Source organism: Octopus bimaculoides, chromosome 12 (assembly GCF_046866305.1).
Source record: "Octopus bimaculoides isolate indiv1 chromosome 12, ASM4686630v1, whole genome shotgun sequence".
NCBI classification, from domain to species: domain Eukaryota; kingdom Metazoa; phylum Mollusca; class Cephalopoda; order Octopoda; family Octopodidae; genus Octopus; species Octopus bimaculoides.
In genome coordinates, this window is record NC_142939.1 from 43003796 (window position 1) to 43030295 (window position 26500).

General features: G+C 34.0%; 1 protein-coding gene across 5 annotated transcripts in view; it reads right to left on the reverse strand.

Annotated features, from left to right (window-relative positions):
• LOC106883812 (uncharacterized) overlaps nt 1-26500 on the reverse strand; it is a 347722-nt gene that overhangs the window by 67387 nt on the left and 253835 nt on the right. For 4 of the 5 annotated variants that reach the window (XM_014934950.3, XM_014934952.3, XM_014934951.3 and 1 more), the window contains exon 3: nt 196-1584. The exons of the other annotated variant lie outside the window; for it this stretch is intronic. In XM_014934950.3, coding sequence (XP_014790436.1) covers nt 333-1565 — 1233 coding nt within the window. In that variant the 5' untranslated portion in view covers nt 1566-1584 and the 3' untranslated portion in view covers nt 196-332. Of the gene's footprint in view, nt 1-195; nt 1585-26500 lie in introns of those variants that run through there. 5 annotated transcript variants of the gene reach the window in all.

The following is a 26500-nucleotide window of genomic DNA, read 5'->3' on the forward strand; positions in this document are numbered from 1 at the left end:
GTGTGTTGTTTGTGTGCATGCATGTGTGTGTGTGTGTTGTTTGTGTGCATGCATGTGTGTGATGTGTGATGTGTTAGTGTTTTGTATCGATTTAGATATAATTATATGGATATGAGATTATATATATTTCTTGTGTTGCCTTTGTTATATATTTATACATGCCTTCATGTGTATACAAGTTTATATGAATATACGTTTTTTTTTTTTAAACAGACCGTTCTTTAGTTTATTTTTAAAGTTCACAGTTTCTTTATAGAATTGTCAATGGCTCTTATTTAATATCCATGTGGCATGTGAGAGAAAAACAACATTTCTTCTTCAGGTAATGCTGATCATTTTTTACAGTTAATAAATATTTCTTTCAATTGATTTTTAAAATTTCTGTTCATAAAGGCATAAACTACTGGGTTGGCAATATTATAAGAAAAATACATATAAAATACGATAATGTTCATCTGTATATAGCGATGGGCCATCAGCCAAGAGGGCAGAAAAGCCAACACAAAAACTAATGTAACAACAAACAACATGGCAGCTGTCTTAAGGTTTGCTATGCGGACCTTTTCAAGCTTTGCCCGAGTTCCGTGTTTCAGTATGGCGTCCTTCTCGGCTTTAACGCCGTGTTTAATCGGTTTATCATTTGAATCGGTGTTGACAGTTGTAATTTCTGTCTCTTCCGCACTGGGTTGTGAGTCGTCACTCCAAAACAGACAGCACTTGTTCGTGACAATTTTCAGTCTTTGTTTTCGTCTTGATAGTACACTGCGATAAATTAACGCATACAAAAATGCGACAATTACGAGCGATATGAGAAATAGTGAGGAATAAATCGTTTGGTAAACGGTGAACACTTTCCGTGGCAAAATAAGGAAACTAATGTCACATATCCCTGTGTAACATATCGTACGGTTGGCATTGTTATTTTCGAGTGATGCTGATGATGCGCCATTGCCATCTACGTAAGCAGCATATGTGTCCGTCTCGTATGTGTAGTTAGAAAATATACCCGTAACTGGCGTTGAATTCATTAGATGAGTACCATTCTCAATAATTACATCTATATCTTTGAACTTGTACACGCTATATGCAAGTGATCCGATGATGCCCAATGTCACAGCAACTGCACCAAGTAGTGCAACGAGAATCTGTGCGCGCCTTGTCGTCATAGCTCGCACAAATGGATGACATATGCAAAGATATCGGTCAGATGCAATGGCCACCATTACTAACGCAGAAAATGGCACTGTCGTCGTCTGTAAAAAGTGATACATTTTGCAAACAGCATCATTCTGGACGTAATACAGCACGTATTCTATAGCCACTGTTGAAGGTATTGTTAAAAGACACGTGATGAAATCCATTCCAGCCAAAGCTAAAATAAATATTGTCGAGGTCAGCTTCTGCTTTGTGTTCGAAAACACGTAGAGTACGAGTGCATTGCCGATGGTTCCACTGATGGAGAATATTATGAGAATGACCATCACAAAATACATATTGTCATCCCATTCCACACCGCTGTCCGCTGCCGTTGAATTTTCTGATGCTGGGTTGCATGGCTCATACATCGTTCGTCAGTTGGTCTTTCTGCAATATAGAAAGGTGAAAGGTGAAAAACGTCATCAAAATAGAATGAAAAAGTATAGCTATGTGTATGTATGTATGTATGTATGTATGTATGTATGTATGTATGTATGTATGTATGTATGTATGTATGCATATATGTAAGTATATATATATATATATATATATATATATATATATATATATATATATATATATATATATATAGTCGCTCTCTCAGATATGCCTTCAAGTGCCCGGATAGCCACTCTTGCAAGCTACGCAGATGATACAAAAGTCTCGCAGAAAATACAGAACTCCAGTGATGTTGCACACCTGCAGCAGGAATTGGACTCAGTTTACAGATGGGCTGAGGACAATAATATGCAGTTTAATGCTGAAAAATTCCAAGCCCTGCGCTACCAACGTCCAAAACTGAATATGAAACTTACAGAGTACACTGGTCCACAGGGAATTTCAATCCCAAAGCCTAAATCAGTGAGAGACCTGGGTATCGACATGAGTGATGATACCTCTTTCCAAGTGCACATTACCAGAATGGCAACAAAGTGCAGACGATTGGCTGGATGGATCCTGAGAACATTCAGAACCAGAGATAAGGAAACCATGATGATCCACTGGAGGACATTCGTCCTCAGCCGCCTGGATTACTGCTCACAGCTGTGGTCACCCACCAGTCTGAAATTAACAGCAGACCTTGAAACAATCCAGAGGAGATTCACAAAGCAGATTGTTTCTTTGCAACTGCTCAGCTACTGGGAAAGGCTGAAACAGCTAAGACTCTACTCCCTGGAGAGAAGGCGGGAGAGGTATGCAGTAATATACATCTGGAAGATCCTGGAAGGAATTGTGCCAAATTTTGGCATTGAAAGCTACACCAATGCCAGAACGGGACGACACTGCATAGTGCCAGCTTTTTAATATTCTCCCAAAGAGCCTGAGGAATCTGCACAAAGTAGATGTAGGAGGTTTTAAATCAAAGCTGGACCTCTTCCTATCGAGAGTCCCAGATGAACCTACCTCGCGGCAGGAGGTGCAAATGAGGGTTGCTAAATCAAACTCTATTCTTCATCAAGTGCCACATATTGTATGAGGCTCCCTGTAATAACAGTGTAGCAACACGGTGGTGCATCAGCATGGCCGCAGCTCTAAGCTGAAACTTAAATATATATATATATATATATATATATATATATATATATATATATATATATATATATATATATATATATATATGTATATATATATATATATATATATATATATATATATATATATATATGTATATATATGTATGTATGTATGTATGTATGTATGTATGTATATATATATATATATATATATATATATATATATATGTATATTTATATATATATATATATATATATATATATATATATATATATATATATATATATATATATATATATATATATTTAACACAAATATTACAATATATGTTAGTTATACGTTATTATATCTATAATATTGAATATATAATTTATACAATGGTAATATAGTTTAATGTGAATTTATATGAATTAATATATCCGAGTATGCTTTTGCGGGTTTTACAATTTGGACAGCGGTCATGTTTGGACGTTGAAATAAAAGGCTTATACCAAACATATTAATCCAATTTCATAAGCTTCTTAATGAAAATATTCATGGAATGTGCCTGAAGATTTTGACATTAGGAGAGGCACCATTCTTGTTTATCAGTAGTTAAAACTCATGTGTGCGCGAACAAATAACACAGAAAAAAAAAAATAGTTACCAGGGTAGTAAAAAAATAACGCCTTTAAGCTTCATTCCCGTTCATCTATCGCACTACATTTCTCCACACTTATTCTATGCAAATTTTTGTCGCTTACGACGTCGAGAGTTCCAGTTGATCCGATCAACGCAACAGCCTGCTCGTGAAATTAACGCGCAAATGGCTGAGCACTCCACAGACACGTGTACTCTTAACGTATATCTCGGGGAGATTCAGCATGACACAGTGTGACAAGGCTGACCCTTTGAATTGCAGGCACAACAGAAACGGGAAGTAAGAGTGAGAGAAAGTTGTGGTGAAAGAGTACAGCAGGGTTCACCACCATCCCCTGCCAGAGCCTCGTGGATCTTTAGGTGTTTTCGCTCAATAAACACTCATAACGCCCGGTCTGGGAATCGAAACCGCGATCCTATGACCACGAGTCCGCTGCTCTAACCACTGGGCCATTGCGCCTCCATAATATATATATATATATATATATATATATATATATATATATATATATGTGTGTGTGTGTGTGTGTGTGTGTGTGTGTGTGTTCTTACATACATAAATGTTTCTCTCTCTCTCTCTCTCTCTATATATATATATATACACCCTTATATATACTCATATATATACACACATGCACACACGAATTTACATAAATATATATGTATGTATGTGTATGTGTGTGTGTGCGTGCGTGTGTGTGTGCGTGTGCGTGTGCGTGTGCGTATGTGTGTGTGTGTGTGTGTGTGTGTGTGTGTGTGTGTGTGTGTGTGTGTGTGTGTGTGTGTGTGTGTGTGTGTGAAGTCTCTAACGTTCTTTCGAAACACTGACGCATCTCTGTCATACTAGCTGTCAATATATTTCAGCATTAAAATCTAAACCAGTAACAATTTTCATACCATCTCTTATAATACTTAGATATTTTTTCCGTATCATTTCATACCTTGTCATTTAAGAGATATCAGTTTCTGACAACGGTATTAGCGTAAGGCGCCGTACACGCATACATACATACATACATACATACATATATGCATGAGTATACCTACACTGATCTGTACAGAAATCTGCAGCACATCTATCCAGATTACAAGTTCAGGTTTATACCTGTAATTATTGGAGCCCTGTGATATGAAACACACTGTCTAAATATCAATCTTGGGAAATTAGACGTTTCAAAACCAGAGTGGAGAAAGCTAATTCGAAGACTACAGATCCAATCCATCACCGAAACTGTAAAAATCTGTAAAATTTTCCAGAAGTTTATCATTTAAATATATATGGACATGTCTAGATATGTAAGTATATGCATGAGAATATATACATAAAACAAAACATACACATCTGCACCTCTACATATGTGTATGCATACACGCATTCATACATAGAAACATACACATATACAGACAAAAATACTCTGTCTTTGTTGGTGAAATTCCAAAGAAGGAGCCTTGGGTGTCTAGGTTAGAAACTGGTTCTTTCTCTATTGGCAAATAATCTTGAAATAAACTGAATAATGACATACATACATGCACACCTACATATATACATACATACATACATACATTTTACATATGTATAACACCCCGCATGCACACACACGAACACATACTCACAAGCACATACATAACTTTATATATCATCATCATCATCATCATCATCATCATTTAACGTCTGTTTTCCTAGCTGAAATTGGTTGGACAGTTGGACAAGAGCTGGCAAGCAGGAAGAGGGCTCCACGGGGTTTCACTTGTCTGTTTTGATACGATTTCTACGGTTGGATGCTCTTTTATCGTGGGTTCGATTCCCTGACTAGGCGGCGCATTGTGTTATTGAGCGAAACACTTCATTTCAAGAAGCTCCAGTCCCACTTCGATTGCTGGCCTACCCGCCTAGCCAGCGGGATTGCGCTATTGTCACGAGCGATGTTTAACAACATCTGATAGCCCGGTCGGTCACGTGATCACGTGTGATACATACTCATATATACGTGTATGGGGTAGGGGTGAATACATACATAAGTGACGGTTTCCACACAGTTTCAGCTTATCAAATTAACCCACAAGTCCATAGTCAATAGTGTTCGTGTTTTAGAAAAAAATACCTGGCTAAGAGACTGCGCTAAGTCACGTGATTACGAAGTAAGGCATATATCCGTATTTGCTCATAATGCCGCACCGTGCTAAGACTAAAAGCTTGCATGAGTCATGTGTGTCCATTCCACATGTCCAATGTGCAATGAGCATAGCAGAACTAAGCTAAGTACTTTATATGTGTATACATGATTAGAAACAGCCTATTAAAAGGAAATTAATCTTTGAAAAGTTCTCCAGCAAACCACAATGAGTAGACTGTAATGAAATGGCGGAAACATATTTGACGTTGATGAATTTTTTTTTTTTTCCTTTTTGCATTCAGACATAACAATATATGAAGAAAAATAATAAAAATAATAATAACATAGACTAGAAATAATAATTAGATGCCTGGAATATAACAGAATATATCAACAGTACTTTTGTTGTCGATTTAATTGTCATCCATATCGTCCTTTCATCATTGCCAGTCGTACATTTATTATTATTATTATTGTTATTATTATTATTATTATTATTATTATTATTATTATTATTATTATTATTATTATTATTATTATTATTATCATCATTCTCAATATCATCGTCATTGTTATTATCGTCGTCGTAGTTGCTGCTGTTGTTGTTAATATTATCATTATTATTATTATTATTATTATTATTATTATTATTATTATTATTATTATATATTTATTTATTTTTTATGTGCTAGGTCCTCGTTTCCCATTTAATAATATCTCTGTAATAATAATAATGTCTTTCTCCGAAAGATAATCAATATTACATTCTATCTTGAAGATGTCTCCTTTTTCGTATCTAATAACATCAGTAACTACTGCATTCCACTTCTTTGTTTGTGGATCTGCGAGTAAGGTTCTAGCAATAACAATTCAACTGAGAAATGGGTTCTGGAGACTAAGTTCTCCTAGAACAACAAAATGTACAACCTATCATTAAGCGCTCCGTGGTTCTACAAATTTACTGCACTTCTAGGATTCTGTAGAACTAGCTATGAATATCTTATATATATGGTTTTGTCTATTCTAATTCTTTTTCAAGTTTCCGTTCAAAATTTCCATTCTATTCCTTTCTTCGTCCCTTCTCCAGTATCTCCTGTTATTTCCTCCTTCTCCTCTAATATTTCCTCGTCTCCCTTCCTTCAATACGTCGTTTTAAACGAGTTAGTGAGGGATACGATGCATTAAGGCGTTGTTTGCAATGTCAAAGATAGCAACCAAATCTGATTTTTCACATTCTGTCGTCTTAAGAAAGAATAATATACCAGAGAATATTTCACCTATGTCTGAGTCTTATGTCTGGGAGAATAATTTCAGTAGGCTACAACATCTTCATCTGATTAAGAACTTAATTAATTTTCATTTGGCAAGATGTATTCTTTCATTGCTGTTATAGTTGTTTAGTTCTTCGATAGATCTGATCCAGCAGGTTTATGATTAGTGGTACTTTAACACTGGTCAGCCCATTCATTTCTTATAACAAACTATTCTGTGCCATATTGGTTCGCCATTAGTTTTCAAAAGTTAAACCGAGGCCGATCTCCACTCTCAAACAGGACCTTCTCCAGTCCTCTCTCTCTCTTCCTCTCTCCCTCTTTCCCTCTCCATCCCTCCTTCACTCTTACCCTCTTTCTCTCCCCTTTTCTCTCCTCTCTTCATTCCTGACCGTGTCTGTTTCTCTGTCCGTCAGAATGCTTCTGTCTCCATCTCTCCCTCTTTCTTTATCGGCCTATTTAACGCATACATTGTCTCTTACATTCTTTTCTTCCTTGTCATTCTGATTCCGTATCTCTCTGTATCCGTTCATTTGCTTTCTCTTTCTCTCCTATATGTCATAGTAATATCGGAAATATTTCATAATTACAAGAGTAAAGTAATAAAGGTACATGTCTCCACATATTTAAGGCAGCGATGCTTTTTCCGTCCAGGTTTGATTTCCTTAGATTTTACTATTGTCTGTATTCATCACTTAAATTATATCACAAATAACATAGCTGGCCATCAACCGTGCGCTTTGTGCTACATAGAATATTATACACCGGTCCACACATTATATGCGTCTATACTTACCATCAATAGCGGGAAACGCAAAAACAAGCGATGCCTGATGACTCTAAAAGCGAAACTATCTCATTTGCTTGACATTCTAAGTCTTAGAAATCATTATATTTTACCCAACAGAGCTAATTCAATAATGAAACAATATATTACTCAGAGAACTTCGATAGATTATATATGGTTCGACCAAAGATTAGCCCAGCCCATGTCAAACTTAATAGCACTACCTGTTCGGATTTACTGACACTTTTTAAAGTCAAGATTAGTGGTATCATAACCCATTCAAGTAGGAAGTTCTTGTTGAGGGACTTGTATCCAGGTACAGGTGGCTTATCTGGTATTCCTAGAAGAAATTTGTCCAAATTCCGTTTAAAGGTGATGGGATCTTCTTTGTTTTGTTTTGGGACGAAGTTAATTAAGGGAAGGCCTGTTGAGGGAAAGAAATTGTGTTTGCAGAGTATTTATGTATTTATGTGTTGTGATCCTGAATTTTGTCGGGGATGAATGTCACGTGGTCCTAACCTTGGATGAACTATACGACTTCATCTCTTTTATGTACATTATATGTAACTATATTAGACTGAGGTGGTGAAATAGTCGAACCGTTACATCGGAGGAAATACCTTACAATATATTTTCCATCTTCTTAACTGCTGTGTTCTTATCTGCTGTGAGGTTAATTTTCATTTCATTCCTTCGGGGCCGATAAATACTGTATCAGCCTATAGCCGCACAATAGCAGAGAAATCAGAGCATCAGATGCTATGACTTGCCGCATGTTGGATGTTGCGGGCAACATAGAAAAGCGGTGGTGATTGCTTCTATAGATTTATATTGATTATTATGCAGAGAAGAATACATGGTAATTAGAGTGTTATGATTAAAGGATTATGATTAAAGATCTGTCCAGAATATTTGCAGTTGTGGAATACGTAAGTCCATTAAAGATACAGGTGTTTAAAGAAACTGTGGGTTGGGATTATAATCTATACACAATGAGCATTCGTCCATTTGCTTTTCGTGTAGTCTTCGTTAATATGTGAAGGCTCATGGCTCAGTGCGTTCGGTATTCGACTCACGATCATGAGGTCGTGAGTTTCATACCTGGCAGTGCGTTGTGTCCTTCAGCAAGTCACTTAATCTCACAATGCTCCAGTCCCACACTGATGACAAAAATGAGTAGTATCTCAAAGGGCCAGCCTCGTCGCATTCTTTGTCCCACTGAATTTCCCTGGGAACTACATTAAGGCTATGTGTGCCTATGGAGTGCACAGCTATTTGCATGTTAATTTCACAAGGCGGATGTTCAGTTGACCTGATGAACTAGAACACTCATCGTTGCAGCCGACGGAGTACCAGTTATAATATTCATCAATACAATTTCGCTCTCATTGTTTTATTTTATTCGCAGTTACGTGTGTAGACATTTGGACACATTGTTATATGATAGAATCGAACTCCAAATCTCTGAGGTTGCAAACAATATTTCTTAACCGTAGAGCCTACACCTAATCAAAACAGAAGAAATATTCAAAATTCAGCAAAACGCGTATAAAAGTACTTTGTGCTGTTGACGTATTGATTTATAATGAAGTATGAACGTTTCATGTTGTGATATATATTTATCAATTATGAATATATATGTTTTCACAGCATGTCTTGAAGCAAATGTCAAAGCGGATTATATATTCGTTATAAAAAGAGAGAGAAAAAAAAACATATATTAAGAGAAAATATGGCATAATCTCATGTTATAGAGTCAACAATCTAATAAACTAGTGCATCTTATTAAATATATATGAACATCAGTTGCTTTATAGAAAGAAGACTGGTTGTTGTTGTTGTTGTTGTTGCTATTATTAATCTCAGATCAACTGTTAGACATATTATTAATATTTCCTGCCTATATCAAAGCTGTCCATTTTTTAACGAAATCTTGTGGATTCTTTCTATTATTTCTCAAATAATCCAACTACAAAGAGAACCCGGTAACGAGAACAACAGAAACTGATTCATTGTCTGGAGAGTTTCATAGTCACAAGAAGGAATGGTGGCTTTTGACTAAGACCGCATTTCATTTTGGCGCCTCCCGAGAGGCCGATTCCATACTGTATTTGAATGAGTTATTTCGGCCTACCCCATCCAGACTCTGGGCCCTGTAACAAATTTTCTTGTATTTCAGTTTATTATTGTTATTATCTCATGTTTAACTTTTGCTTTGCATTTGTACAAGTTGGCTCCAAGTCTCACCCAGAGTCCTCAAAAGACCACAAGTTCATGTTAGTGTTATGCCTATGGTGCTATATATTTGGTTTCATACATAGTGTTGTTCTAGAGAATGCATAAGAAACCATAAGAAAATTCTGAGTCTGTTTCAAAATTTGAGATTACATAGACAGTATTTTACATAGGATATGGGCAGTTCTCATGAGCACTATCTTTTGAATGTATGCCATTTTGGGGTTTCCTGGTATCTGAGCTAGGTAGGAATCGGCCCCTTTTGCTATCATTCCTAGGGCACCTATGACAACAGGTATTGTTTTAGTCTTGAGGTTCCACATGTTGCTAATTTCTATTTGAAGATCCTTATACTTGCTCAGTTTTTGTATTCTTCTTCTTCTTCTTCTTCTTCTTCTTCTTCTTCTTCTTCTTCTTCTTCTTCTTCTTCTTCTTCTTCTTCTTCTTCTTCTTCTTCTTCTTCTTCTTCTTCTTCTTCTTCTTCTTCTTCTTCTTCTTCTTCTTCTTCTTCTTCTTCTTCTTATTATTATTATTATTATCATCATCAGTTTTGATATTATTATCATTTTCATTATTATATATCAGTGTTGATATCTAAACAGGTAAAAACATCGTTAGCATCTATTGTAGAACTAGCTATGAATATCTTATATATATGGTTTTGTCTATTCTAATTCTTCTTCAAGTTTCCGTTCAAAATTTCCATTCTATTCCTTTCTTCGTCCCTTCTCCAGTATCTCCTGTTATTTCCTCCTTCTCCTCTAATATTTCCTCGTCTCCCTTCCTTCAATACGTCGTATGTCACCAAACCTCTAACTTTCTTCAACTCCACTGGCAAAATTCACCTTGTTCAAAGTGAAATACTGTAGGCTGATTACGATCCATTTTCTTGAGCCTCAGACAAATATGTGTGCGAGCGGTTATGTGTGTGAGTATGTGTACACGCGTGTGTATAAGTGTGTGTTTATGTGCGTGTGTTTGTGTGTGTGTGTGAATGTGTGTATATCACTGTCATTTTATCAACCAAACTACTGTTGGTCACAATGCGCTTCCTTGCATTGTTGCACATTTCGTACCATGCCTCACATGAAACTAAATATATTGCTCAGGCCGAAAGCACTTCAGAAATTCAATATACTATAATTCATAATTGAATTTAGAGTTCATTGGAGAAAACTGTTTCGAATCCCTTGTTTCTTATAATAAATAAAGCAATTCCATTTATAAATAACCGATAATGTTACAATATCTATATAATTAATCATAAGTGTGAACTAATGTTTATAAAAATGACTTCAGTGTGCGTGCATATATATATATATATATATATATATATATGAGGAAAATAAGACTGGGTAGATGATGCTAAAATAATTATATATATATATATAGAGAGAGAGAGAGGGGCACAGAGAGAGACAGAGAGACAGAGATAAAGAAAGAGAGGCGCAGTAATGGTTGTATGCTAAGAAGCTTGTATATATATATATATATATATATATATATATATATATATATATATATATATATATCTGTGTGTGTGTGTGTGTGTGTGTGTGTATATATACAGACACATATATATATATTTGTATGTGTCTTTGTATGTCCACAACCATCGCTTGACAACCGATGTTGGTGTGTTTACGTCCCCGTAAATGAGCTGTTCGACAAAGGAATCCGATAGAATAAGTTCTAGGTTTACAAAGTATAAGTCCTGGGGTCGATTCGCTCGACTAAATGCGCTGAATAAAGATAGATGTTTGATGACATAGAAGTTGAAGAAATATGAAAATTAGAGCCAAGAGAAGTAAAAGAGTAAAAGAATAAAAAAGAACGAACACACACACACACACACACACACACACACACACACACACACATATATATATATATTAAGTAATTTAGGAATGATGTACATTTATCCATTAATAAAACGCAGTCAAGATTTCGGTAAATACTAATCCTTGAACACCTTTATATTTATTCCCTTCAGAGATTCATCAAGAATTGTAAAATGTTGAAGTTTTATTCCTTTTTGTGAGCTAGTTGATGACTGCCAGGAGTTTTATATTTGTTTTCTTTATTTCTGTAAAAAGTATGTTTGAGCGTGGTGTATTTGGAGAATTCTTTTACTAAGCATATATAACAGATTCTTGTAGGCTTGGTTAGAGAAAGAATAAAACAGTAAAAGAGTATATTCTGTTGTGTCTGGGGAGAATCATTCTCTTTTAGTACCTTACTGGTATAGTTTGCACTCATTTACTTTCATTTTTTCATTTTCATTTTTTCTTATTTATTTTTTAAAAGCTTTTCGTTGCGTCTTGCAACATTTTCAACTATTGAAAAGGTTGTAAGACGCAACGAAAATTCTAGAAAAATAAATATGTAAATGAGTGAAAATTTTACCGTTATGTGTGTTAAATTATAAGGTACTAAAACAAAATGAGTCTCCCCATATACAACAAAATATGCTTCAACACGCGAACTCACACAAAGAATCTTGCAAACTAAACCCCAAAACGAAAGAAATAAGTGTTTCCTGGGATGGTTGACTTGATAACGTGTCATCAAGCCCAAACGTTATATCAATTGCAATATATTGTTGCCTTTAGATTTTAAATGGCAGACAGGGTTTTGGTTAACTGCTAGACTTCTTGCCTATAGAATTGCTCAAATTGTTTGGGAAAGCTTTTAAATAAGTCAGATTGTGAATACTTTCGTATAGATATGACAGTGTGTGTATGTTGTTATTTGTTATGTATTGATTGTTGAATAGTTAATTTTTCCAATAATTTTAGTAACACAAATAAGAACATCATTAATAATAAATAACATGTGATTGCTTACTCTCGTTTATCTGGAAAATTATGTATTTACTAAAAGAAAAACCTCTTTTACATGTTTAGTTTAGCGAAAATATTTTTATAGAAATTATTTTCATTTCCTTCCTGCATTTTTCATCATGTTTTGGGCTTTTATAGACCAGAGAGCTCTCTAATCTGTTACTTCCTGATATTTCTAGATGTTTTCTCAGTGAGATCTTTGGTAATCCTATTGCTAAGCAGTCGAACAGTTAAGCGAAATCCCTGTCAGCCACTCAAAAGACTAAAAACCAATTTATTGCGATTGATAAAATTTTTGACCATCCCAGAAAACGCCAGTCTATTTAATCATTGTCTTCACTGTCTTACAAACTCCTCCAAAAATAACTCATATATGCTTTCTCAAAAATTACTCACGCACATGCCTACGCACATATCGATTGAAAAGGAAAAGAACATCTCAAATGACGACTCCCGAACACCCTTTTTCCTACACCGGTCACGAACGATTTCAACTCTTGACTTTTTAACTCACTCTCTCCATCTCTCTCTCTTTCTTACCCACTTATACCCACACACATGTATATATATATATATATATATATATATATATATATATATATATATATATATATATATATATATATATATATATATATATATATATATATATATGTATATATATACACATACACACACACATATATATATTTTCTACAGTTCCAGCTGGAACAAACATACATACATATATATATATATATATATATATATATATATATATATATATATATATATATATATATATGCATATGCGGACACAGGACGTCTCGAAATGTGTACAACAAAAAAGGTACGAAGCACAAGTACATGGAACATGAACTATTCTTTCGAACAACGAAAGACACCAATAGAAAACAAAGCAAATAAAGAACGCTCCTTCATCAGTTGTTGGGTGTGTTTTTCTAGTCTCATATATATATATATATATATATATATATATATATATATATATATATATATATATAACTTTATATTTAAAAAAAAAGTTTTTATGATGGTGTATAGAAGAATATATTAATCAATGAAATCCCAACTTAGTTTGATTTACCTGTTTTATTATTTGCAATTTTTACAATTTTACAATTCTATAATTTTACAATATTGATATAGTTAGTACTTTCATGCGTTATGCACTCATCAGACGTATTCCACAATTGACAACACGGTTGTCAACTGTAGAACAGGTGGTCATAAAACCTAACGAAGGGACTTGTATAGTGTTGTTGGGCATGTAAGAAACAGATGCCAAAAAAAGAGCGCACTATACTTCAGTTAAGGAAGGACAGAGTTGGTAATGAATTCCTCGGAACAGCAAGAATGAAAACTGCTTTGTCAACTGAACAGCAACAACAGTAACAATAACAAGAATAAGAAATACTAGAAAAACGGCATCATAAATTTATATCGCATTGTGCAGAGGAAGTGATTTCGGTAAGAATATAGATAGCTGTGTGCATACATTTTAGAAGCGATGTCATACGAGGGTGTCGCTTAGTGCTAATGACAGTCTAGTTGAGTAGACCTACTAGTAGAGGCAGTTCAGCCTTGATCATCGCACCACTTCATTAAGTACGTTTTTTTTCTCTGATAAAGTGCAATAAATCCTTGAGTTCAGTTTCGTTTCAGAATATGTAACGGTGTGATTTGAGAGAGATGTGTTTGGTATCCATAGGGTTACGTCGTTGGGAAGGGACTGATTGAGGACGAAAGGTTAAGAGGGGGAAGAGAAAGAAAGTCACCTTTCAGCTGCAAACGAGTGTGCGTTATCCTTTCGCTAAATGTTTTAAGTGCCTACGCAGTCGTGAGCAAACTTAGATACCCTTTCGATCCTCCTCTTCTTTGACCCAGCGACACAACCAGAAAATATCAGATAGAGGGAGAGAAGCTGCTCCAGCTCTCAGCCGGAACTGATTTTCTGTTGAATACATCAGAGAAATGTCAACGGCAAATGGAATCGAAACCTTTTGAACATGAACTGAACCGAAACCCTTCGGACTTGAGCTAAACAACCTCACCACTGGCTTTCACAAAATGTGATGCTTGCTGTACCTAGGTTTTCCAAGTCGGTTACCCATCTTAATACTAACCAAGCTCGGCGTTGTTTAACTGCGGTGATCAGACATGAAGCGATGCATTCAAAGCAAAATAACCGTATAACGTTTGAAAGAAATAATATAATGAATATACTATAGAAAATATTGTAATGAAGATAAACATTGAGGCAGCACTTACTAACATTACACTGTTACTATACTCAATAGAAATTCCAATTCTATGGCAAATTGAGGTAGTAGCTGCATGATAAAGGAAGAACTCGATTAGCATAGGTTTTGAAGTATTTATCAATGCTCTATTATATGTCGGCTTCAGTATAATTTCCGATAAAACAGATGTGTATGAGAAGTGAAGGTATTAAACTATATAAGTAACTGGTAAAATTGGACTCATTAATCTTTAGCTTGTAACAGCGAAATAGCAGGCTTGATCTAATAGGTATAACATATTGATAGAGTCCAAATTAAGTTTGACAGTGGCCAGTAAATAGGTATCTGTATAGCGCAACTGTGATTAAATCATGGAAGCGGAATTTATCAGCCAACAGGTCAAAATTGAATAAGACAAGAAAGATGTTAGGACACGGTGCTGGATATTTATTATCGAAGTGAAGAAACTGTGGAATGTAGAATATTTTTATATTTCCTATTTCACTTCAGCTAAATCATGAATAATTTAATTAGGACATGCTAGCTTAGGGTATCATTACGCAAATTGTTTAGTAAGGAACGGTAATAGAATGCTGGTGTTGTAGTCACATTCTATATATTTCACTCTAGCAATGCTGTCGTTTGTTATATTGTAACTCTAACTACACTAACTGATTAAATATAGCTTTGACAAAGTTTACAACGATATTAGTTCCAATTACCTTCTCTCACCTTAAATATATTCATGTAAATAATGACAGTATCGGCTACGTGACGAACAAAAGACCTTTCGAAGTGGAGTTGTGCATGTTTACTTCCTGCGTTTCAATCTTGCCATGATAAGATTTTCTTTCTTTCGTCCTTCCGAGCTCAATGAAATAAGTACCTGAGGTAGATCTGATAGATTTCACCAATCTTCTAAAATACAAAATCATTTGCTTCTATTAGACATCTCTAATAAAAGGAGTCAATCAAAATCAGAGTGGTATATTTCCTTAAATATCAGTTTGTTTCAGTCACAACGACGTAGGAATTGTAATCATTGACGACATGGCAAGTTTTAATTGTTGGCATCGGCTCGAGAACCTCAAACTTTATTCCTTTCAACGCCACCGTAAGTGCTATATCATTTGTATGATGGGGAACATATTCCAACAGCATTTCCCAAATGATGATGGCATCAACTTTAAAATACACCTAAGGATTGGTCTCCATACCTTCCATACTCTACAAAAATTATACTTACGTCACTTCACAGCACTTCATCTCAACTGGCCCGAATCCTTTTAAGGAAGAAAAATATCTCATAGTATTCAGATGCTTACTGGATGTATACCACCAAGAAACTCCAGATAAATCAACTGGATATATCCTTGCAAACAATAACTTTTTCGCCGAATGGGTTATGATGCCAGAATATGACTGTTATATGAAGCATCATTAAATGTTTTTTCCAAGTGGTGCCACTTAGTTAGTCGTGGTTTGGCCCATTGAGGCCGAAACCTATCAATGTATCTAAGTGTCTAAGTACGCAAACAGGGAAGGATTGAAATCATTTTTGCTCAGGATGATTAAAGATAAGTTGTTTCGTAGTAAGAGTATTATGTGTATGTCAATTCCAAGTCACTACCGATAAACTAGTTTGTTTTCATACAGAAGCCTAAATGAAGTAGTTTTAGCCAACTCTTAGAATATATCTTTCTAGTGCAATCGTTTAAATATAATTTGCATTTGAAATAGCCAAGAAGAAAAGGAAAAATACTTCGTGAGACATTGAATATGTCTTGGGAATGTGAAGTAACTACAGGATACATTATGTCGTGGTAAATACAGGTGACATTAATATCATGAGGACTGCAGAAAATATTAGTGTGTTAGCAACAATATTAGCGTTTTAGCAACAAGTGAAAACTAGAAAACACTACAGTAATGACCACTGAAGGATATATTAATATCAGGCCAAATATAAGAGATAGGAACCTCGTGACAACGATAACATACAAGGATATGTCAGAGGATATAAGAGTCACTAACCGAATTTATATAACTAAAGTGATATTATCCCAGTATGTGATATATGTGAGTCGTTCCAACCAGAAGCTGCAATCAGGTGGTGTTGAAATTAATATAGCGTCTTTTATGAGATATTTATATTGGGATGACTATAGGATACATTAATATAACAGTATGCATAGGAGATAATACTTTCATGGCGATATAGATGACATTATGAGCGTGGAACAATAGAAAACAGAAAAACCATTGCCATGACGACACATTGATATTGCGGTAATAATTAAAATAAGATTCAGTTAGTCCTCAGTTGTAAGCAGGTGTTCCTTGGTTAAGTGTACGATACTTTTGCTAATTTTTAGGTGCTTATATTGTCAAGACATGATGTGTATAAAGTATTAGCTCCACCTCACACATGGTACAGTAGAACATCTAGGATATAACAGTTGTAGATTGAGAGGGTTACACCAACGCACAATTGATACTCATTACGGCTGAGTTGAGTGAGCAATATGATGTGAAGTTCCAATTATTGAACTTGTGATCCTGAACACGGAATTCAAATCACCTGACCACGTTTCTTCAGATTGTAATGATTACGAGAGCCAATAATTTCACGCCAACAGAGACCACTCTGGAACATATTAATATAGTGGAAATATATGTAAAATTTGGATGATTTTACCTCAACTTTGAGAGTCTCCCACATGTACATGCCACACCGCATTCTCCCTTAAACGTTTCCTCTTTTTAAAATCAATGGCACCTTCTCATTATTTTAAAAATATTTTTCCCACCACATTTTCTCATTCGTTTATTTTTCTGATAAAGGACTAGCGTCGGAAACGTCAGGACATTTTCACTTCTTTTAAAGCATTGACCAAATGCAAGATGTGCTAAAGCTTGTTCTTCCCGTGTTTTCTACTTTATGCACTCATTGCATGGCAAATTGCAGCCTTACATTATTGCAATATATAGAATGAGACTAAAAGATTTATATAGAAATATATAGAATGAGACTAAAAGATTTATATAGGAATATGTAGAATGACATTAAAAGATTTTATGACTGGTTCTAGTTGCGTTGACGTATGGAAAAATATATTTCGAACGTTCTGGCCATGTGGCAGAGGAATGGCAGGCATAATTACAAAAATGGTTGACTGAAAATGTGCTAGAAACAAGGCATGGTGGTTTAACATGCGCCAGCAGTGCATTTTATTTCGATATTATTATAAAATGTAATATAACATACTTCCATAGCAACGAAAATAAGTAGATTAATAAATATTGAAGAATTTGCTACGGGGATGATGAAAAATAATATGTCTACCATCTACCTTCATATTGAAATAAAATAAATATTTGTCTTTCTTAAAAAGAAAACCATGAACTCATTCAATGTATCTGCTTGCAGCTTTCTTGTAATCCTGCAGCTGTGTCATTTATATCCGGTTAAACCTTTTGTCTGCAGAAAAGAACAGTTAATTTTGTCTAGTTTATTCATGTTGAATTGCAATTTACATTGTTAGTTTGTCTTTTCCTTTATTGTTTAACATAAAAAAACAACAACAATAAAGCTATCATACCCATATTTGTTTGGATGCTGAATAAACATTCGAAATAGACCCAACAAAAGAACGAATAGATTTGAAGTGATTTCTTCTTAAGTGGAATGGAAATGTTGTTGTCAGAGATTTGAAAGAATGCTTGTGTTGATGTGGCTTTCTCAGATATATTTTGTACGTAATATGTATATAATATCCAATGTAAATCCTTATAAATATATGCATGCATATACATGCATACATATGTATGCAATATATATATATGCTTGTGTGTGTGTGTGTATGAATGTATATATGTATCTATGTACGTATATATATATATATGTATATATACATATACATACATACATATATACATATGTATATATGTATGTATATGTATATATATATATATATATATATATATATATATATATATATATATATATATATATATATATATATATATATATATATATACATACATAGATACATATATATGTATATATATATATGTATATATATATATATATATATATATATATATATATATATATATATAATCTTAGACCAGTAGCTCAAAATCCTTTACCGGTGTTTATAACAGATATGACAATGTCTTGTGCACTTCATTTTCTCTATCACTCTAAACGTTATTAGATTTGGAATAGATGTATGTATAGCATTCATAGTATACATGAAAATAGAGAACGGCACTAGCTGTAATATTTTCTCTCGGAATTTCTCAAAGTGACGTGTGAATATAGATAAATCGCTCAGAGAATTGTGGGTGGATCGTAAGATGTCATTGATTCGACTTCATTTCGTCCCTTAAGTGCGATATAGCCACAAATATTTTGAGCTAAGGTGAAAAACTATATGCCGGAATATAATCAGCGCTACACGTAGCATTCAGTCTTGTGTGTGAAAATGCCTAGTCTAGAATGAGCGTAATATACGCACTTAAAACAATTTTTTTTAGTGCCGTTTTATGGTTATATATACATTATGAATCAGCGTATTAATATGACGACGCTAGAGAACATAGGCACTAAGTTGGTGCACATACAAATCTATTTTGTAAAATCAAACTTCTTAATAGTAATAAGTACCCTAGTAATATATCAGTTTTCTAGAATGTTAAATTCTAGTGAATATGAATGAAGTGAGATGGACAAAGAATCAAATTTGTATACAAATCGTTATTCTATTTTCTCCATTGTCTCTAATGATTGTTCGGAACTATTTCTACTCCATATTCATTGCTTGCCCTTTTTACATGAACCTTTGTTAATCTCATTAACACCCAAACCCTCTGTGTTCACCCTGTATCTACATTATATATTCACAAACACACCATGATGTGTTATATTTTCCTTGTATCTTTCCAGTGCTGGCCGTTCGGTGTAAAGAGAAACTGCGTTGGTTGTTTATAGGAGAAATATATTATCGTACAAATATATTGAAATTAAGTACTTCATCCGTTGATATGTTTAACATTTACTTTTTAAAAATGTAGTGGAACCGTTAACATTTATGTTGTAACACCTTTCGTTTGGAGTAGTTCAATTTAATAATTAAGATACGTCGTATCGTGGTGTATTAGTATAGGCGTAATGCTTTAATGTTTATATATGCCATACATAGCAGTGAATTGGAGAATAAATAGGATGTGGTCAATGTTGGGAACAGCTTTGATCACATATCAGTTCAATCAGGATTGACCTCCTATTAATCTATATGATAAGACACAATCAACATGTGAGGATGATTGTTCACAAGGGACATTCATTATTAGCGATATATACTGAGTGCAGCTTCATATCTTTAATTATATTTTGGTATTAATCCCCATGTTAAAAAGTAAAATTAGAATGACAAATGCAGCGTGTTCTTAGTCAGACTTTAATATTTTCTGATCAGAAATAGAAGCTTACCTGTCGGTTACACTAAACACGTTTTTCTTTTAAATCATAGAAATATTTCTGTGTTTCTTATTTGTATGTCAGCTATGTTTAAAAAGAATGAAGATTTCTTGCAGTCCTTGACTATAGTGCATTTTATTTATCCTTTGTGGTAAAGTGCCCGGTAGCTATAAATACACCTTAATACAGTTCTTACAACTGCTGCAGCAAAACTAAACTATTCTATGAAAATCAACTTCTATGTTCTGTTAAATTCCTAGTGATACGTTCTTGAGGATCAAAAACGTTCTATCACATTGTGGAAATTAGATGGTGAATATGAGCGAGAGAGAGAAAGAGAGAGTCAAAGAGAGAGAGAGAGAGAGAGAGAGAAACAGGCAGACAGACAAACAAAGAGAAAGAAAGGGAGAAATTGTGCAGCAAGACAAACGACGAAGCTGGAGTAAATAAATGAGAATTGTTAATCAAGACTGAAGGCAAAATAGAAGCAATTGATAGGCAAGATTATTTTGCACAAACCAGAATGAGGAAACAGGATTGAAGAGAAAGCATAACTGAAGAGAATAAACAAAATTTCCTAGAAATTGCACAAAGGATTCGAAGGAAATGACAGGATGTCATTACCGAATGGAAAAATGTTTATGGCTGTCTCTGTACCACAAAATTGGCTGTCGAATTTCTATGGGTACTTCTAGTGAAATAATGAACATTTATACCGTTCTGATCATTCGAGACTTTAATATTTCTGAACTATATTTTTTCTCACGGATGAACAGCTTTGTAGCTAGGAATCAGAAAAATAATTCAAATAATTCAAGAATATGTATTTGTTTGAGGGCCTCATTACACTATTTTAAGCTATCGGATTCCAGACGAGGCGAAACTGAGAGAAATGACATCACTTAAGATTGGAATACTATTTTAAATATGTCATGTATAGATCGCCGAAAACAGGATCTGCAAATACATAGCATGTATTATATATGTATATACACATGTAGGTATAAACACATATATACACACACACATAAGCGCAGATAACATCTTTGCAAATGGCTTTGAGAAATACGTGGGTATATGTACAATACAATGTAAAACGTTTACAATCACAGACTCTGATACTAAGTGAAGGCTGGCATCATGCTCCACACATCATACTGAAAAAATACTGATTAAATATTGCAGTGTATGAGGATTTCGAAATGTTCGCTTTCTAATATATAATCATTTATTTCTTAAGTAGAGAAAGGACAAAAAACAAAAAACAAAAAAAGTGAATTAAATAATCAGATGTATGTGTTTATTTTAACAGATTTCTGTAAAAAAAAAAATAATTTCCTTAAATTTTACGTTTTTGTGAAAACAAATAAAATGTGATATTAGAATAATTATAAATAGGATTACTTTTACACAAATCAGAAGGAAAACAACCATTTGCGTTCATTAGTAAAACAGGTTTATATTGTTCTTTTGTTTTGAAACGGGAAGTTTGGTTTGAGAAAAATGCATACCCTGCATGTCAAATAATTAGTGAATGACTTGTTATTATTAACTTTCCAAAGTTTAACTGTCTCGTTTAATTCGTTTTACAATGCAATGAACAAAAGTGGTCGCTGAAAATTGCACTCGTTGTTCCTTTGATGGGAAGCTAGTATAAATTAAAATCCATATTAGCAAAGAACATATTTGATGGACATAAAAATAATTATCTGTCAGGATTTAGCCGTCTTGGTTGTAAATCAGATGAAGAATGTGGATAACTATTTGACTCAATTGTTATTATTAAGTGCTTAAAATAACAGTTAATGGGAGATTAAAAAATATAATGAAAAACGTGGCACTATTGCGTAAACATTATTTTCATAGCACGTGTTAAAATCGCATTATGGTACAGGCATTGGTTTCAGTATTTCACTTGATCAGAGCGACAAGGGATTGTCCGTGCTACATGGAGAAGATTAAACACCCACGCATGTTATTTTCTATTGCACAGTTCAAGTTCGTTCCGTTCCCCGTCGTTATTTATAGATTTGGTCGATATACGTCAGTGAAAAACACCCGAGTAAACATGATTAAATACACATTTAAATACGTACAAATCTTATATACATAAAATACGTGCGTGTGTGTATGTTTGTATGTATATATATATATATATATATATATATATATATATATATATATATATATATATATATATATATATATGCGCGCGCGCGTGTGTGTGTGTGTGTGTGTGTGTGTGTAAGAGATGATGTAAGTATCTGTGCTTATGGATACCAGAATAAAACATTACACTGAATGGCGTCACTTCACGCCACTCATATCAATAAAATTAGTAACCGGCTCAATTCAAAACCAGAGTCAGTATTTACGAATATATCAACCTAGAGGTGGTAGAGTAAAAGTGGCCGGAATCCGATTACTAAAATTAATCAGATCATATATATATATATATATATATATATATATATATATATATATATATGTATGTTGCGGTTTCAATCGCCATTTCGTAAGTTGTTTTTTTATATTTATTCGTTTCCTCGGATTCATCAGTTCGTATTAAGAATAACTGTGGCTTTGAGCCGTTTTGACTCTTATTTCTAGCAATGTTGTGTACTATCTTTACCCTGATAACAAATATATATATACATACATACATACAGTCATGCATGTTCTAGTGTGATACTGTATTTTTTCCAGACTTTACATAACTATGTTAATAGAAAAGAACAGAAGATCAGACGAAATTAGAAAGTCTAAGAATTAACGCTCTATCAATGTATACACAATGTACATGCAGAAAATACGTTTAGAGTGAAGGAAATAGTTCATGCTTTCTTCTCCAATCTTTACTTCTACTGAACTTAAAACAAACGTAAAGAATGTACTCAGAATTCAATAAACTGCGAAAAAAATGCCGGTAAGCATTTCGCCTTGGGTGTCAACGGTTCTGCCAGCTGGTTACTTTAACATAAAGTAATAACGTAAACCAAAATTCTGTATCAAGTACAATATTCTAAGAGTGGAACGTGGAACCAGCCTAACACTATGGTCAACTGTCGTCAAACCATTGTTTTGTTGAATCCCAGGCCAATCTCAGTAAATAACTTTGACCATTCAAGCTATGAACAAGCAGTCTATTTTTCGGTATATTTAAGAAAATGTTCTCTATTATGTGCTTCAAAAGAGTTTGTCATTTCAGGAAATTTTGCTGCCTTTTCAATTTGTCCGAACGATTACGCTGAATTACTTTGTGATTCTTAAATTCATGAATTCAATCAATATGTTGATAAAAGAATATAAAGAGCTAAACATGAAAGAACGGATTTTCATCAGAACTTACATGTGAGAGATTAGCTGTTGCATAATTCTAGAAAATAATTAATGAAAAGATACCACACGTGATTTCAGCTTAGATACAGAACGTAAGCTTGCTTTTCAAAAAGAAACAAATCTTACAAAAGGGTTAAAATCTGTCTTTCCAAAGTATAACAGATTTAGGAAGTATGCTAAACATGTAGAATTGACATTTCGGCAGTCTACAATTAACAGAAGCTATTAATAAAGTCAAAGAAATCTTCTGGCGCGTAATTTTTGAGCACACACACAAACACACACACACACATACACGCACAAAGAAAGAAAGAGAGAGGGAGGGATAGAAATAAAGAGAGAGAATTGGGGAAGAGAAAGAGAGGGTGAGAGGTAAAAAGAAGTTAGAAATGCACTTTCAGAAAATTGGTTAATAACCAACGAAAGTAGTGATATATGGAATGTCATTGGCCCGGACCCTTTTTGTCTGAGCTAAATCATTAGAGGGTGTTTATCAGAGATTGTAACAGTTCCTTCTGTCTCATGGATATTGTTATCCATTGAAGCTGGCTGTCTGTGTTTACGCTTAGCTGCTATCGTTTCTTAGTTTGTTCTGTTGATTTTAGAGTATTTCTGATTGTTTAGTACCATCGTGACGTCGGTCAATGTATTTGGGGAATTCAATTGTTTATTTGCTGACGTCAAAATTGTTGGTTATCTCATTTATCCAGAGCAAACTATAGGCCAATACACAGATGACGTCATTAGTCAATTTGGAAGTTCCGTTTGTTTTTTGTTTGTTTATCAAATGATTTAATCGACGATTTCTGAGCAATTTGTCACAGTTTCGAATTTAATGCATGGACTACGATTTATTCATTTGCAGTCTATGTTTTTGAATAAATAACTATTCGTTTCTTGTCCGTAATCACTTTGTAGCTTTGTTTAAACAAAAACAAGACGCAAAGATAAAGTTAGTGTGGAAATTTTCTTTGCACATATATCTAAATAGAATCGGTTTTATATTAGAATCTCAATATTATTGCCTATGAATAGATGGTTTGTTTCCCAAAGTAATACTCGATCATGAATGTAATCACCATTACAACCCCTATAATTAATATATTAAATCTCTTGACAAAGAGGTGAAGGGATTTGAATTCGTTAGATCTCTCTTATTTGAGGTTGATGCATGTTCCAAGGGTTGAAGCAGAAACATTTTGCACCATTTGGGTTCTTCTTTGGCGGGCCATTTGGCACTGGAAAGTGATTTCTTTAGGGATTTTAGTTGCTTTTATTGCTTTTATCTGCTTAGAATGTTTCAAGTGTATTAGGCATCCCAGGATCTTCTTGCAATAATCAAATATCCTGAGAGATAATATGGTATGTTTCTGCACTCCTTGATCTGTGTGTTATGTAAGCTAGAATGTTTGGTTAACGGGACTAGCTGTTTGTTCTGTTAATTCTTAACGAAATGCTGTTTTGATACATCCAATTCCGTTAATAATACATTTTGTTATAATTCATTAAGTGCTATTTGCTTTCGTCTTTGGAATTTCTCATTCTGAATTTCAAAATCGGAAATGAACGTGCACATTTAAAATCTGATCATTCTGGATCTTGAAACTCAGACTACATGGTATATTTGTTTTGGTGTGCTGTGAACAGAAGGAAGTGTAGAGTAAATATTGTTTTGAATCTGTCTGTATGAAGTGAATGTCGTTACGAAGTCTGTCATTTAGACAAATAATAAATCCAGGAAGAGTTGTTGATTTTGACTGTATTCTGTTGTGAAGTGTATATTGTTTTTTATGCTATACGCCAGGTTTTGAAGCTATTGATAAGGTCACTACCGTAAATCTGAAAACTGACTAACAATCCAGGTAGCTTGTCACATTTTGTAGAAAGTATTCATTGAAGTTGATGCGGTACCATAATTATTATCAAACATATATTCCAACTACTAGGTATGCTATGATTAAATTCGCATAAGTAAAAGTCAGCTTTGTTACCATTGCTGTCCTTGATTCTTATTTGTAGATGCAGCCATTTCAATTCGAAAAATATTGTAAGTTGAATCTAATTCCTGCAGTAGTTAGTATATTTCTCTGTTCGGGTTAGGGATTCAGTAGGGAATTGTGAAAACCACAAGTCCATAGTCATGTGGGGGAGCAGTATATACACATACCACATCAGATAATACAATAATGGTGTTTTGCTTAGCCCATTTTGTTCAGAAGGTGGATTAACAGAACCAAATCACAGGCTTGATCATATATCTTCATATTTACTAGATCTGCGAGTCTCAAAGGCCGGCTACACTTGGCTTTAATTTATGGTTGTTTGGGGCTGGAAAGTTTATACATGTTCAGACTGAAAGTTTTTCGGAATCATTGAAGAATGCCGTATAAATTGCCGGATTAGGATTCAGATTTTCTACAGTAGTTACATTACTTTTGTATTGAACGTATTTTTGTGTAGAAGAATGATACTTTCTTGTTTCACAATACTTGACAACATACTTGTTTCTAATATGCAGCAAAAAACTTAAAACTCAGAGGGACGGCTGATCGATTCATGCAAGCTTATTGCATGAATAAGAGGGGCATTATTTTATCAGTCACGAAAAAAGGAAATGCAAAATTGATATAATCGATGTTTGAAATTAGACAAAATGCTTGTCAAAATGCTTGTCAGACATTTGACAAAATGCTTGTCAAACATTTTTTTATCTACGGGTGTTTTTGATTACTCTTTTATTTTTCTAGACCCTCACAGCCATTTGCTTTTTAAGAACTAGTGTTGTAAATACTTCTTTCAAAATTCTCATTGTGTCTTGCATATTAATTTATG